Source organism: Bombina bombina, chromosome 4 (assembly GCF_027579735.1).
Source record: "Bombina bombina isolate aBomBom1 chromosome 4, aBomBom1.pri, whole genome shotgun sequence".
In the NCBI taxonomy this organism is placed as follows: Eukaryota; Metazoa; Chordata; class Amphibia; order Anura; family Bombinatoridae; genus Bombina; species Bombina bombina.
Window position 1 is genome coordinate 1,053,157,739 of NC_069502.1, and position 17,233 is coordinate 1,053,174,971.

Here is a 17,233-nt window from a genome sequence, read left to right on the forward strand (position 1 = left end):
TCAAGTACCATATATTTGGAGGAAAGAAGTGAGGCACTTCCAAACATGCACCTAACATTAAACTAAGATGGAGGCAGAAGTCATTGCTGCACTCGCAGCACTGGAGCGTACCATGGATATGCAATTCGATGATCTGAGGCAACATATTCTCCTTTTCCGAAATGGAGTGCCTGAATCACTTACTTATGAAGCTAGTCAGCCAACTACTCACCCTAGGATGAAGGAGGGCGGGTGTGATACTTTGCTGCTGCACTCGGCAGAAATTTCTGAAGCCCGGTCTTCCTCTGCGCTTAGTGAATGCCTTGATGAATATTCTAAACGGACTAAGGAGGTCCGAGTTCGAGCGATCCTCTCGGTACATCTAAATGGACAATTGTACAAGTGCTCTGAGGCTGCTACAGCACCCCTGGATTCTATGGCGATTGGCAGTCGATCGTCACGAGTCCAGATATTACAGATGAGTATACTTTGCAGCACCTCATACCAGCTCCACCTCATATACAGCACCGGACCCCATTTATGAGCAGCGGTTGTTCCCTAAAAGCCACTTACAATGACTGCCCACTGTCCCTGATAATCGCTCCCTCATGTTGCCTTATTTACAGTTATAAGCCTGCGGATCTTTACAGGGAGAGTACGTCTAAGCTTCATCAAGGTCCACATATGGGGCTCTGGAAAACCACATTTGCGAGACTCCTTTATAGATTTAACAACGAAGTTGGAGTTGGCTAGTTGAGATATGTCTGCCCTGTGCGATACACTGTTCGATGCACCCATGGCCTGGAAATACTTCAAATATTCTTTGGAGGACATATTTAGGAGGACAGTATCACTCTTGGATATCAACTGAAAGTCTGAGATACACCTTCATTCTTATCATATGTTAATCCAAGAATGTATGTACATATTATTTGATGACTAGGCTGTGGCCGTATTAACATGTTTGCCCATTCACATCATATTAGCTAGCAGCCCTTTTATATCATTCTTAACTATGTTTAACTCTTTTTGTGGATAATCTCAGACAAGAGGTATGTTATGATAGAAGTTATAGACATCAAGCAATTTCCAAGGAGGTTTTATATATTTTAATACTATGTGCTTATAAAGATATCTCGGGGATGTACCAGTAGTAGATGCCCTAACTCTCTTTATTATATTCTCCAACTTTTAATTCCCAACCTGAGTTCCTTACCAAAATTATGCTGTTACGCTGGCCCCGCAAACGTTTGCATAGGAGGGTTTAAACCTGGACTTCGAGCTTGATTCAGCTAAGGGACTGTACATAAACCCCCTTGCACGCTTCTTTGTTGTTCATGGTTATGGTGCACGCAATATTATAAGGTTTAAAAGGCCGATATACATTTAACTTGGCGAGCAAGGTTTTGTCATCAGCAGGCAATGTTATAAAATGTCCTACTCTGTTTCTGATGGATTCATGTATTGCTTAGCTTTCAAATACTATCTGCAGGTTAGACGCGGACAACATAATATTATTAAGTATTATAGTATGCATAGAAAGTTTTATGATAGCTTTTCTGCTTCCATACACATCTGGCTTTAGTCCGGTATGAATGTAGTGCCTGGCTCTTATGCATCTTTTTATTCAACAGTCTCTCATAACAACTACCATAAAATCCTAAAAGCTCATACAGCACAGCTAATCTTTTAGCCTCTCCCCACTCCACTTGACATTCATTTTGAATAAGATCCTTTTACTATATAAACTCGTTAAAATCCTTATTCAAAGTAGCCAAGTTTTGCATTTTATAATATGAGGCACAAATAACCAGTTTAAAGTTACTTCAAATTCCCAGCTGGGAGGTATTGATTTATTTTCCCATCGCCTATTTAATATTCACGGTCATATTGTATCGGCAGCTCTGCCTCACTAGAGGCATACAACCCCTCCACAATATTATATGCTGTAGTAATTTCTATTGTCTGAAAGTGACATTCACATCTGCTATTTTATCTCATTACCCTCACTAGGCAATTTTTACCTTGTTTATATTGTTACACCTTTAATTGAACTCTAGTTGTTTGACACATATATTTTGTTGAATGTTTACCAGTATCTAGTTCGTAAACACTATATACCACCTACTATATATTATGCTCAATTATCTTAGTAACTAATCCAGCCAATCCCTCCCTGGTCTACATAATGACCTCTTCATACGCTAAGCCCCCCTCATTTAGTTCATAAGTTTGGTAAGACCTAAGAGTGTCCTTAGATACTTTAGGAGGAATTTATGCTTTATCTGTACTTCAGCCCATCCCATTAAGTTTATAATTAGCTCAATAGAGATCCTACTAAACCATATCATAGCAACAACACTATACCCCCCTTAACACCCGGACACGTCCCCTCTTTCTCCTTTTTCTTTTAACCAGAGCGGCTCTTGCCCGCTGAATCTCCCCCCCCCCCCCCCCAAAAAAAATAAAACCAAGATACTAACCCCCATCTTACCACAATACACTCTGAATAGATAAATTGCTATATGGTTTACACAGTAAGTTGGGGACCATTCTTACCTGTATTAAGTTTAAGGTTATAAAAAGAGGTTTTTGTAATATATGTTCCAGTTAGTTATCTTTACCATACGCAAGTCTTTTTTCTTTTTACTTTCAACCATATATATTATACATCTTATAATTCACACCCCAGATATACTTCTATAATCTCTGCCAGAACCTATATTCTCATTGCTAGAATTGCTGTTTTGTTACTTTGTACAGTTCAAGCTCTCATTCGCAGGTGCTTAGTATAGTTCTGGGTTGGACATGGCATTTATGACTATGTCACTGGCACCTTATGGCTTTAGACTTAGCCTATTTACTACATTAGAATGGTAAAGATGTTTTTTTTTTTCAAATTTGATCTGTATCTGGACATATGTACTGTTGCTATATTATTGTTTATTACCTCAATAAAAAAACTTATTTTAAAAAAAAAAGATATCAATATTTCTGAGACCACCTGGTTGGTAACTTCAGACGTGGAATCACTGTACACCAGTATCAACCACAAGCTGGGACTAAAGGCAGTGAAGTATGTCCTAGACAAGTCAACAGATGAGAGCCAAGATCACAACCAATTCATGATAGACTTATTAAAGTTCGTTCTCACAAAAAATTACTTCCTATTCAACAACAAATACTATCTACAGACCCAGGGCACAGCCATGGGTACTGCTTGTGCACCAACCTATGCAAATTTATTTCTAGGTTGGTGGGGGCACACAACAGTTTTTTCAGATGTCAATGATCAATATACCAAGAATATCCCTTTGTGTATTAGATGTATTGATGATATCCTATTCCTATGGGAGGGATCAGAATCTGAATTAGATGCATTTTTAAATCAACTGAACAAGAACAACCTGAATATCAAACTTATGTATCAAAAAAGTCTGACTGATATTTCTTTTTTTAGATTGACTTATTTACAAAGAAAATAATGGTTCTTTGAGTAAGGATGTATTTAGAAAAGAAACTGCAACAAATAATATTCTTCACTCAACAAGTGCTCATGCACCCAATATAACCAAATCCCTACCTATTGGGGAATTTATAAGAATGAAGCGTAATTGCTCTGATGAAAAAATGTTCAGAACAAGAGCATTCGAACTGGAAAATAGGTTACTTTCAAGAGGATATAGTAAAAGATCAATCCGTAAGGCCAAAAGAAGAGCTCTCAAAACTCCAAGAGCATATCTATTAAAGGTCCGAAATAAAAATCCTGCTAATAAAACTCGATTGGTACTAACATACAATGATCAATCGAAGCAGGTTATCAACATAATCCAACAAAAGTGGTACATATTGCAAGCAGACCCATTATTAAAGGATTTAATTTGATCTAGGGCAGAAATCGGCTATAGAAGATCAAGAAACTTAAAAGAGATCCTGAGCCCAAGTCACTACGTGAAGAAAACGAAAAAACTAAGAACTGTGGAACAAGGCTCTTTTCCATGTGGGAGTTGCTCAACTTGTGCCAACATGATAAAAAACAAAAAAACAATTACAGACAGATTTGGTAAACAACACCAAATCAAAACATACATAAGCTGTAACACTGTTGGAGTTATGTATGCTCTCCAATGCAAATGTCCTTGTACTTATATTGGTATGACAACTAGAAAATTGCATACAAAGATTATGGAACACCTTCAAAATATTCGTAATGCTCCCCAAGATATGTCCAAAAATAAAAAAATCACGTCCGTAGCTTCAAATTTCTATAAGCATCATCAATCCAAAACATCCGAATTGGAATGTTATGGTGTATAAAAAAGGTCTTTAAGGCTTAAGAGGAGGAGACCGAGAAAAAGCCCTACTACAAGCTGAAACTAGATGGATTTACCTTATGGATTGTGTACATCCTAAAAGTTTAAATGAACAGAACAATTACTCAATGTTAATTTAAAAAATCTTAATAATACAGGAGAGAGGAACCCCAATGGACCACGATCCAGACTTATCATACCAATTATATGGCACTTTGTGGCCATTAGAAAATATATATAATCTATTTACAAACACTGTCAATTTTGGATATCAAAATAAGTATTTGCATATTAGATATTCAAATAAAAGGAGATATATCACTTAATAGCATCCAATTCCTTTAGGTTAGGGAAACTACAGAATAAGTCAGGCACCAAGATTCTTCTTTTTTTGCACAATACCAGATATTTATTTATCACATTTAGATGCTCAATTCATCTCACGAGAGCAACACTTGTTTATTTTAATTTACTCCAACTGTCACCTCTTTTTCTAAAAACACACACTTCAACACACATTCCCACTATTGAGCACGCCACTGAAGCATCTAAGTTTATAAACACATACTTATTTTAGGCTAATATTATCATTCACACTTGACATTCACTCAGATATAAAGAACTCCAATGTGCATGAAGTACTGAAGATTTCTTTTCACTGAACACTCACCTCACACTAACACATTTTACCAATACACATTGAGAAATATAATATGAAAGAAGTATCATTATAGTAATTCTCATTATCGACATTTTTTGTACACCATAACATTCCAATTCGGATGTTTTGGATTGATGATGCTTATAGAAATGTGAAGCTACGGATGTGATCTTTTTATTTTTGGACATATCTTGGGGAGCATTACGAATATTTTGAAGGTGTTCCATAATCTTCTTATGCAATTTCTCATTATCGATTATTATCACCCTACTTCTAGAATATACATTTTTACACCTGATGAAGAAAGTTTAATTGGATTGTTACAGCAGCACAGACACATAATTTGGTATTGTCACTAATGATACCCTTTTAAATACCTAACTACAGGAATAACTTTAATCCAGGATATCTAATATGTATCAAATTATTCCTTTACAATTAAGGTTTTCATATAAAGTTAATTATCAGGCAAATTTAAATTCATATGGATAAGAGAAATATAAGCATATTTTAAATTGTTAATATCATATATAAAAAAAATATCTTTTTGAAATGTATTAACACTTACAATTCAATAAACGGATTCAACGAATTCAAGAATTGAATCGAGTAAGTGTAAAATTTCCAAATAATACTTTCAACATAACCAGCTAAAATCCAAGACCATGCATGTGTAATTTCCAATAAATAATAGGTTCATATGGGGCAGGAATATTTGGAGGTAAAACCTTATTAAGATTAGCAAATGAATCATTTAGATTGGCATAACTAAAACATCTAATAAGAGTGTAGAGATATATTAAGATATGCTCAGGAATGTTTAACATCGAAACATATGACAGTCTCCCAAAAAATTATGTAAATTTCATCATGTCAAAGTAGATACATATCTATAAAGAATATATAGTGATGTAAAATTATCTTAACCAGTACGTACACATAACTATTTTTGATAGGTCTTCAAGTCATCTCTCAAGTCCTAATCGCATCCAAATGCCAATCAAATCAAGGAAGGCTCGGATTGGATTTGGATTGATCAAGGGGCGGGTTTTAGGTGATATATACTCGCAGACGCCGGCGCGCGTCACCTTTTGAAAAGCCAGAATATAAAACGGCGAAACATGTTAAGGGAGGGCTGTTGAATCGTTTTCAACTCCTTATTTTAACTGTTAGCAAATAGATGAGACACACACATTAAGTTAATTGAATTATAATTGCACATGTGGTTGGGATAACTTAATATCATTGTTAATATCAGTCGCTTGAAATGCTATAAATATTACCAACAAGGTTAGAGCAATACAGCCTAGAGTGGATACAAGTTAAAGCATAGCGGTTACAAGATGGCAATATTCAAACTTCAGACGCCGCCGACAAACAGCCAGTAACAATTATTCCAGTAAAAAGTCGCTATTTTTTTCAAAACATTTAGATATCCAACAGGAGTATCAGATATTATAAAGTTCATAGTATGTTCAGATAAGATGAACGTACTGTTGAATACAAATAGATAAAGAATATTAACCGTCACGCTGTTGTCATTCACTCTAAATATATTAGACAAGAGCAAGTACTTTTTCAAGTTGATTGAGAACTTTGGTTAATTCAAATATCAGCGCTACTCTATAAATTGCTAGAAAATGTTGCTAGTTTATTTACAAACATTTTTCTATCTAACATTCTCAAGCAAACTTAACCTTCCAGGTTTACTTCAAACAGACTATTATTATTTACAACCACGTAACATTTGACCGTCTGTATGGGGTATTTTTGAAAAATATATTATTCCAAGTGTATAAATAAGTTGTACGCACTGCCAAATCTCAACTGTTGTACATACAATTAATTTCGTATGAAATGCTATTGAGTGCTGTCAGATCTCTGATACCGAAAATACACTATTTCAAGCACTAACACTTAAAATAACACAATCAGTTTAAATACCAATACAAAGTACCAAGTCGGGGATCTTAAGAAATACGGAAGTACGTTATATTCAGATTATGAATTATATTATATATATATATATATATATAACATAGAGTGCTTCTCGAAAAATAAGATAACCCCTTACAAGTCTTATGAGGAAATTGCCAAATCTCTAACCTGATAGTTTCAATATTATGAAATTGATAAATGCATATAGCATGATTAGTATTTAATATATATATTTCCACTACTATCCTAGAAATGTAGATAATCGTATTCATGTAGGACAGCAAGACCTGTGACAAACTTGGACTCTTTAAGTGTGCATCATTGCAATACAGTGCAACCCTTATCTAATTAAAGGGATAGCAAGCCCTGTATCAAATTTGTAACTCCAAAGTGCATGTCATTTCCCCTAAGGCAGAACATGCTGTGATCTGAGATGTAATTGCAGAAAATGCAGCATGTGTGCAGAAATGGGAAACATGCAGGAGCTGTTAGCTCTTACACTTTGCAGCGCTGCTCCACATTAGATAGTTCTCTTCTAACAGAGTTTTGCTCTGGCTGCACTGTGTAAGTTTTCCCTAACACAGTGCATCCAGAGTAAAGTGCTGTTTGTAGAGAACAGTTAACTATGAAGCAGTGCTGCAAAGCAGCAGCACACTGATTGATGACTGTCTCTCAGTGATTTTTCTTAGTCTGTAAAGCTGTGACTTCTGAATGCAAGACGTTCTTGTGAGCAATGCACCTTTTTGTATTACTACATTACTACCTTGTGATGTTAGACCACGAGAAAAGGAAACACATTTATTTAAGAAACATTTTTTTTTTTGTCTGCAGCAAAATTGCAATGCAATTGAACTGGTGCTTTAGTGTAATTGCCTAATTGAAATTAAATTATTTTTTAAAAGGACCTGCAGAAAATGTTTTACTAAAAAAATCTCATTGCAGAAAACTGAGAAAAAGTTCTGCCTCTGGGGTCCATTTCATCACACAGCACATTATAACCTTATAACCTATGTTAATTAATTGCTTACTAAGCTTTAATTAACAGAGTGTATCCTAACTCATTTATTAAGTGACCAACTTGTGAATTATACAAGAAACGAACGAAATTGACCTTTATAGTATGAACTGGCAAGAGCCAATCATAGATAATAGATAGTAGGTCAAATCTTAATACATCTATCCAGTACATTTGCAGTTGGTTTACAAAATCACATATCTTCAAAATTGTACAATCCTGAAGATAAATCAACTCCGATTCCCATAATACCAATGTGCATTATTTGCATATGTCTATACTCTATTTGTGTTTTTTAACGTCATTTTTTTATATTACCTAATTATCACCCCCTGAAAATATGATGCTTTAAATTTTATCAGGGGAGAGAGAAGTCCTAGACGCATTCTGTTTTTGGTCAAGTCTTCTTTTTGACTTCAACTGTTCTAAAGTCTGTTTATGCATGAGCACTGCAGCCAAAAAAAGTTTATTAATAAAAGCAACCAGATAAGGTATCCCCTTACCATTTGTGTAGAGCTGTTGCAGCCTTGTTTTTTGTATAGGCTAACAATGGTATTGAGCTGGTTGTTCATTCTTGTGAGTGCACTTCTCTCTCTGTGTGTGTGTGTGTGTGTATGTATATGTGTGTGTGTATATGTATATATAAGTATATGTGTGTGTATATATATATATATATATATATATATATCACTTCAACACAGAATATCATGGGAACAGAGCACATTTAATAAAATAAGTAAATTGGAAACTTTTTTTTTTTTTAATGGTATGCTCTGCCTGAGTAACAAAAAACAATTTTGGGGTTTCATATCCCTTTAAATGGACACTAGTCAAAAATGAACTTTTATGATTCAGATAGTGCATGCAGTTTTAAAAAAACATTAAAATTTACTTCCATTACCAGAATTTACAGTCACCAGCTCCTACTGAGCATGTGCAAGAATTCACAGTATATATGTATATGTGCTTTGTGAATGGCTGATGGCTGCCACATAAAACCAGGGGCAATGAAAATGGAAGAAACTTTGAAATTTGCAAGAAAAAAAATCTACTACTCATTTGAAATCAGACTATTTTTGCATTGACTTTTTCAAATGCATTTGTTGGTTATACAATTGGAGAGGAAGACCCACCTCTACCAGCCTTACTAAGAAATGATGGTTTATTCAGGACAAAAATATACATTTGAGGGGAAAAAAAGAAAGACAATGCTGTAATAGATTTTGGTGTTCCTTTTAAAAGCAACACAGAAGTAAAAATGACTAATTGTAAATGGCGGCGGTACTCCCTTATGGCCCAATAATCTAAAGCTCTCTGGTCTGGTGAGATGATCTAAGAGGTCTTATCAGTACTGTGGGGTCCTTCAACATATTTTAGAAAGGGACATTTTACCTTGAGAGCTGTTTCATGGTTCTGAATGTTTAGGAAAGACACGTACATTACAAAATAATGCTCAAAATAAGCCTCCACAGATTTTGTATGGTTTCTCTCAATGCCGGCCATCAGGCCCTAAGTCAGTGGGTGAAACTAGGTTGCAAGCAATGTAGACTTTTGAATGGTTAGATTTAGAAATCTGTAATACTGTTACATTTCCTTTAAAGTGGAAATATTGCTTTGATTTTACAAAACCAAGATAAAACCAAAATGGCCCTTAGTCTCACCTTACCTCAAGATTATTACCTCCCAAAAATATATATTTGTAAACAGTGGGTATTGAAAAGAATCACCCCCCTTGAAAAGAATCACAATTTGTTGCTTTGCAGACTGAAATAAAGACAGACACAGTTTTTGTTTATCCAGTTCTATTTACTCAGTGCAACTTATAACATCCAAGTAAAAGATATAACACCAACATGTCAGGCAAAAATAAAGACAATTCAAAAACAGAATCACTGAGTTGGAAAAAGGATCACCCCATTGTGTCAGTATGTTGTTGAACCACCTTTTGCTTTAATTACAGCCTTTAGTCTGTTGGGATATGTCTCTACTAACTTTGCACATCTAGACTGTGCAATATTTGTTCCAGTTCCGTTATATTTGATTGTGACCGTTTGTGGACTGCAGTCTTCAAGTCATGCCACAGACATTCAATGGGGTTTAAGTCTGGGCTCTGACTAGGCCATCCAAGGACATTCTCCTTTTTCTCCTTCAACCACTGTGTGGTCATTTTTGCTGTGTGCTTTGGGTCATTGTCATGTTGGAAGGTAAACCTTCCCATTGACAACTTCCTGGCAGAGGGCAGCAGATGTTCTTCAATAATTTGACGGTATTTTGCCCCATCCATTATTCCTTCTATTCTGACAAGTGCTCCAGTGCCTGCTGCAGAGAAACACCCCATAACAGGATATTACCACTTCCATGCTTTACTGTAGGTATGGTGTTATTTGGATGGTGAGGTGTATTGGATTTCCTCTAGGCATATCGTTTGGTGTTGAGGCCAAATAATTCAATTTTAGTCTCATCTGACCATAACACCTTTTTCCATGTGGCCTCAGAATCTCCTAGGTGTGTTATGGCAAAGCTCAGTCGTGACTGCATGTGGCCTGTCTTGAGGAGTGGTTTTTATCTTGCAAACCTCCCATACAAGCCACATTTGTGATATTGTCACATGCACACAATGACCACTCTTTGTCATAAATTGCTGCAACTGCTTCAGAGTTGCTGTGGGCCTATTGGTAGCCTCTCTGACCAGTTTCCTCCTGGCTATTTCATCCAGTTTGGAGCGATGTCCTGATCCAAAGAGGGTCTGTGTTGTTCCAAATACCTTCCACTTCTTAATAATAGACTTCACTGTGCTTCTAGGCATTGATAAAGCCTTTGATATTTTCTTGCCTGTCCACAACTTTATCCCGGAGGACTTTTGACAGTGCCTTGCCACCCATAGTTGATTGTTTGCTTCAGTTGCACTGCCAAGGACTGAGATGCTCCAGGAAAGCTCTTTTCATGCTGAGCTAATCAATATGCCCACAGCTGATCACAGTTGAAGGTGAAATGGCTTTGTGTGTGCCATTGAGAAGGGGATTGACTACACCTGATTGAGTTTACAAGTAATTTTAGGAGGGGTGATCCTTTTTCCAACTCAGTGATTCTGTTGTTGAATTGTCTTTTTTGCCTGACATGTTGGTGTTATATCTTTCATTTGGATGTTATAAGTTGCACTGAGTAAATACAACTGGATAAACAAAAACTGTGTCTGTATTTATTTCAGGCTACAAAGCAACAAAATGTGATTATTTTCAAGGGGGTGATTCTTTTCAATACCCACTGTATATATAGATGAGTGAGCAATCATTACACAAGACAGAAAAATAATTTAATTACAAATAGTCTAAATAATGAAAAAACATCACAAAGCTTTTGCTATTTTTTTTTTCTTTTGTTCACCAGACATAATTAAATTGATGGTAAAAAATGCTAGGATTAACCAGTGCTACATATAAAACGGAACCTTTAGTCATAAAGTATAAAAAACTTTGAGTTTATGTCTAGCTAAGCTCCTCCTGCCGCCCACAACGATGGCATTATGCTGGATGGCTAGCACGCTATTGGCTAAGAGGTTAAAACGTCACCTCATTGAGGAAATAGCGTTTTGCCGTGGGAAGCCAGAGGCACTCAGCTCGGCATAAGCTCGCTGGAAATAAAGGAACTTTCAGCATGAAGTTTTTTTTATATACTTCATGACTGAAAGTACCATTTATTTGTAGCACTGGTAAATCCTATATTTTTAAAAATGCTAGTGTTTATGATCACTTTAATCATTTTATAGTGAACCATATTTTGATCTGGTAATTTTTCTGAGAACTAAGACGTAGTAATGGTTGCATTAGTTCAGCAGATTGCGGTGCATATTTACTTCTGGGAAATGACCTGTTTTACATGATAGTGTATTTTTATTATAGGTCTCCTGCAGACCCAGCTGTGTTAGTGTCCAGACCACCAGTAGTTACTATAATGGGACATGTTGACCATGGAAAAACAACACTGCTTGATCAGCTAAGGAAAACACAAGTGGCAGCAATGGAAGCAGGAGGCATCACTCAGCACATTGGTGCATTCAATGGTAGGTTTTACTGCTTTTTGCCAAACTTTATCTGTTATGTTTCCAGACAACAGGCAGCAGTTTCCTGTCCTTCTGTAACACACAGAAATGAATTATTTAATTCAAATACTAACATAAAAATATTAATGTATAAAATAGTTGCAGGGATGAAAAAGTTTTGAAATGTTTACTTATCAGTTTTGATCAAGAAGCCCAGCAGGATAAGTTGCCAATTTTAGGAGACAGAAGAGGGCAGATGCTGAGCTATAACAACCAATCTATCAGCATATTTTTGCTTCTGTCCATATCTTATCGTGTTGTGCTCCTCGGTGGTGGAAAAAGGTGGATATACATTGAATATGTATTAAATGGGTATTAGATGCAGCTAAGATGTAAAAAAAAAAAAGAAGTGAGTCTCAGCTACAGTAAAGTCCTATTATGCGCTAGGTACATCTAGTACAGATAAACAAATTCCTAGTTCCAAATATCTTCACACTGGTAAACAATGCATTGATTTTTGTTTAATTTCCTTTAGTTTAACATTAGTACTGAGTGGTATCTGAGAAAAAAAAACATTTGCACAACTAATTTGACTTCAATCAGCATGTTTATAATTCCATATTTATTAGATATCTACATAATGTAAATCCAAAGTCACTCAGTAACTGTAAAGAACTGAGGCCATGATTATTATGAGGTCTGCATAGATTATGCATTCTCTTATTTTGTTTAATTTCAAAATATCCTATATTGAATACATTGTAAGTGAATGAATTGTTCCTGGTTGTTATTTACTGCTCCTTTATTAGAATGTTATTATATTCTTTTGTTTTTCCAGTCCAGTTAACGTCAGGAGAAAAGATTACATTCCTTGATACACCAGGACATGCAGCCTTTTCAGCAATCAGAGCCAGAGGAGCCCATGTCACCGACATTGTTATATTAGTGGTAGCAGCAGATGATGGCGTCATGAAACAAACAATAGAGTCCATCGATCATGCCAAAAATGCTAAAGGTAGCGTGCAATCCAATGCTACAAAATGCTAACAGTAGGGCGCAGTCCAATGCCACAAAATGCTAAAGGTAGGGCACAGTCCAATGCTACAAAATGCTAAAGGTAGGGCGCAGTCCAATGCAACAAAATGCTAAAGGTAGGGCACAGTCCAATGCTACAAAATGCTAAAGGTAGGACGCAGTCCAATGCAATAAAATGCTAAAGGTAGGGCGCAGTCCAATGAAACAAAATGCTAAAGGTAGGGCGCAGTCCAATGCAACAAAATGCTAAAGATAGGGTTCAGTCCAGTGCTACAAAATGCTAAAGGTAGGGTACATGTCAGGGTGCCAGGAATCAGACTGAGACGAGAAGTGCAAAAATAATCACACCTTTATTAATAACAAAAAAATTATAAAAAGTCCACAAGTCAAATAACAAGCCAGGAGACAAAACTAGAGCTGGTAGTCACACGAGCCGAGTCAGGAGCCAAAGTGGATAGTCAGACGAGCCGGAATCAGGAACAAGGAAAACAGCAGAGTCATGAACAAGCCAGGGATCAGGAACCAGGAAGGACGTCAGGCAGCCAGGTAATACACAGGAACTCTCACAAACAGGTCTGAGACAACGCAAAGGCAAAGCATATTGAACAGAGGCCCTTTAAATAATAAGTGATGACATCACAATTCTGAGACTGCATCCTGTCTCACACAGATGATGCACACCAGTCTAGCCATAAAAGGAAGTGCAGGAAATGAGCAGCATCCCCCACAATGCACCATAGTCAGTAAGAGAGGTGAGTAAAATGGCTGCCAGCAGCACATGGCAAACAAAACAGGGAAAAAACCCTGACAGTACCCTCCCCTCTACAAAACAAGGTATTTTTCAGCACTCCAGCCAGGTATTGCAAGTCACCTAAGGGCCACTGCCTTAAGCCCAAAAAAACTTTGTAACAAATAGCAGAAAGGTGACAGCAAATTCCAAAATTTATTTATAAAAGACAAAATTACAGGGCAACGTTTCGGGACCTTATCCCTTAGTCATGCCATGCCTAGCAAACACATTCAAGTGATTTATATACTAATGTGCCACTAGGTGGCGCACAAGAACATTTAACCCATTCTATGAAAAAATCTAATACCAATTCATCTATTAATTTATACTTATAATCTAAATTATTATGTACTCTACTTACAACTCTTTATATGTAAAACAGCAAGTAATGATAATACATTTTGAAACATCAGTAAATATTGATGAAAACTATCCATCATTCATAGAAACACTGTTAGATCAAATTCTCTATTTAACCCTTTTGGTTCTAAACATTCCAATTCATAAATCCAGTAAGACTCTCTCTGTTGTCATCGAGCAACAAGTTTTAGCAGCCACTTCCCTATTGTCTTCCTGTCCAGCAGCTTGAGGGGCGTGTATGTTGCTACGTCAACACGCAGCGTGAGGAGCGCAAACACAGGACGAAGTGGAGACAGAGTTGCGGTGGAGAAGATACCGCATTTGCCACTGAAGCTGGGACTTGTGAGCCTTCTTTCCTGGAGCCGAAGGAGGGTTTTTGTAACGGCAGGAGCCATCTGAGCCAGAACCTCCTGACCGGAGGGAAATGGAAGTGTGAGCGCTGAGGCACGGGAGACCGTGCAGGCTGTAAGAGCAGCAACACAAGGAGGGTCTAGGAGCTATTAAAGAAATAGCTACCGACCAACAATGTGATTGTCTGGTGTCTTGGAGGTTGGAGATTGGCACCGTAGGATTGCAAAGTTGCCTCTGATAGAGGTCTTCAGCTCCTAAATAAAAGACTGTGTGAAGCATTGAAAAAAAAAAAAAGGTAGGAACTGCTGCTTAACCTTTTGTAACTACCACAAGGTTTGGATCTTAGCCATACTTTTATCTCTGCTCTGTATACCTGCCTAAGTCTGAGACTTATTAGAGACTTTGTAAATGTGAGTTCTTAAGCCTTTAAATACATATACTCCAGTTTTTGTTTCCCCCTGAATCCATAGGACTAGTGCAGGAACTTATTTTCTTATGTCATTAAAATATCTTTATAACTGTATAATGCCTGCCAATATTGCTAACACCTGCCTTTATAGAAGTTAGTGAGGTTTTGTATAAGAATATCTAACGAGCAGATATACATTTGAGATCAACCTCTATAACTTTGCTGTAATATAGCAGTAAAATAAGGTACAGGTGATTAAGTAGAGCTGAAACAGCCGTATAAGACTCTCTCTGTTTAAGCAATAACTCCCTGTTCCCACCTCTGCGTGGCATATTAGTCCAATCTATAATCTGAAATTTCATTTGACTGATTGGCCAGCCTTTCAGAAGTGAGCAGCAAGAGGGGCTTTTATGTTACCAGTGCGTATATTGCTCTTATGTTCAATAATCCGGTCCTTAGCGGACCTCATCGACTCTCCTATATAAACACCCCACATGGACAATTTATCATATATATTATAAATGTAGTTAAACATGTAAAAAAAAAACTTTTATATTATATTTCTTTTCAGTGTGGAGATGATAAAATACTTGCCCTTTGGTCATATTACAACAACATGAGCACCCCAAGCAAGGGTAGCATCCTTGATTTTTAGTAGTAATATATCTAAGGCTTATTTTTGTGTGTGAGTATAATGCTCAAAGTAAAGAGATCCAACGGATTATTAAAAAACATTGGAATGTACTATCTGAATGTAACTCTTCTACAGCCTAATTTCAGAAACCGCCTATGCCTGCCTTTAAAAGAGGAGCTAATATTCAAAGTAAATTAGTAAAATCAGATATTGGTTCTAATATCAAATCCAATCTTAGATATATTACTACTAAAAAATAAAGGATGCTATAAAATGTCTGTGTGGGGGTTTTTATATAGGAGAGTGGACGAGGTCCGCTAAGGACCGGATTATTGAACATAAGAGCAATATACGCACTGGTAACATAAAAGCCCCTCTTGCTGCTCACTTCTTAAAGGCTGGCCATTCAATCAGTCAATTGAAATTTCAGATTATAGATTGGATTAATATACCACGCAGAGGTGGGAACAGGGAGTTATTGCTTAAACAGAGAGAGTCTTACTGGATTTATGAATTGGAATGTTTAGAACCAAAAGGGTTAAATAGAGAATTGGATCTAACAGTGTTTCTATGAATGATGGATAGTTTTCATCAATATTTACTGATGTTTCAAAATGTATTATCATTACTTGCTGTTTTACATATAAAGAGTTGTAAGTAGAGTATATAATAATTTAGATTATAAGTATAAATTAATAGATGAATTGGTATTAGATTTTTTCATGGAATGGGTTAAATGTTCTTGTGCGCCACCTAGTGGCACATTAGTATATAAATTACTTGAATGTGTTTGTTAGGCATGGCATGACTAAGGGATAAGGTCCCGAAACGTTGCCCTGTAATTTTGTCTTTTATAAATAATTTTTGAAATTTGCTGTCACCTTTCTGCTATTTGTTACAAAGTACCCTCCCCTCAACGACCCCTCCCCCGCGGGAGGACAAAAGGATTATTCGGGAAACGGGCATGGAAGGCACGGAGGAGGGCGGGAGCATGAACATCAGAGGAGGGAACCCAAGAACGCTCCTCTGGACCGTAGCCCCTCCAGTGAACATAATACTGTACACAGCCCCTGGACATACGAGAGTCAATAATGCTGCTGACCTCATACTCCTCATGGTTGTCAACAAAGATAGGATGGGGACGAGGCAACACAGTGGTAAACCGATTACAAACCAATGATTTCAAGAGGGAGACATGAAAAACATTGGAGATGCGCATTGCAGGAGGAAGGTCAAGAGCGTAGGCCACAGGATTGACCCTTCGGAGTATTAGAAAAGGACCAACATAACGGGGAGCCAGTTTATTGGAAGGCACACGAAGTTTCAAGTTGGGGGAGGACAGCCAAAATCTCTCACCTACCTGGTAGGAAGGTGTGGGCAGACGCCTACGATTAGCCTGGAACTTTTGGCGCTGCATAGAACGATGAAGGCAATCTTGAATCTGCACCCACGTGGAATGGAGTTGCTGGAGATGCTCCTCCAAAGCCGGAATACCCTGAGACATAAATGAATTGGGCAACAAGGATGGTTGAAACCCATAATCCGCCATGAACGGGGATAACTTGGAGGAAGCATTAATAGCACTATTACGAGCAAACTCTGCCCAAGATAACAGTTCAGACTAATTATTGTGGTGATCTGAGACATAGCAACGGAGGAACTGTTCCAGAGCTTGATTAGACCGTTCCGCAGTCCCATTGGATTGAGGG

General features: G+C 37.0%; 1 protein-coding gene across 1 annotated transcript in view; it reads left to right on the forward strand.

The window, feature by feature from the left end:
* MTIF2 (mitochondrial translational initiation factor 2) overlaps positions 1-17,233 on the forward strand; it is a 168,922-nt gene that overhangs the window by 39,053 nt on the left and 112,636 nt on the right. Inside the window, exons 5-6 of the mRNA XM_053712192.1 lie at positions 11,806-11,966; positions 12,784-12,960. Coding sequence (XP_053568167.1) covers positions 11,806-11,966; positions 12,784-12,960 — 338 coding nt within the window. The remainder of the gene's footprint in view (positions 1-11,805; positions 11,967-12,783; positions 12,961-17,233) is intronic.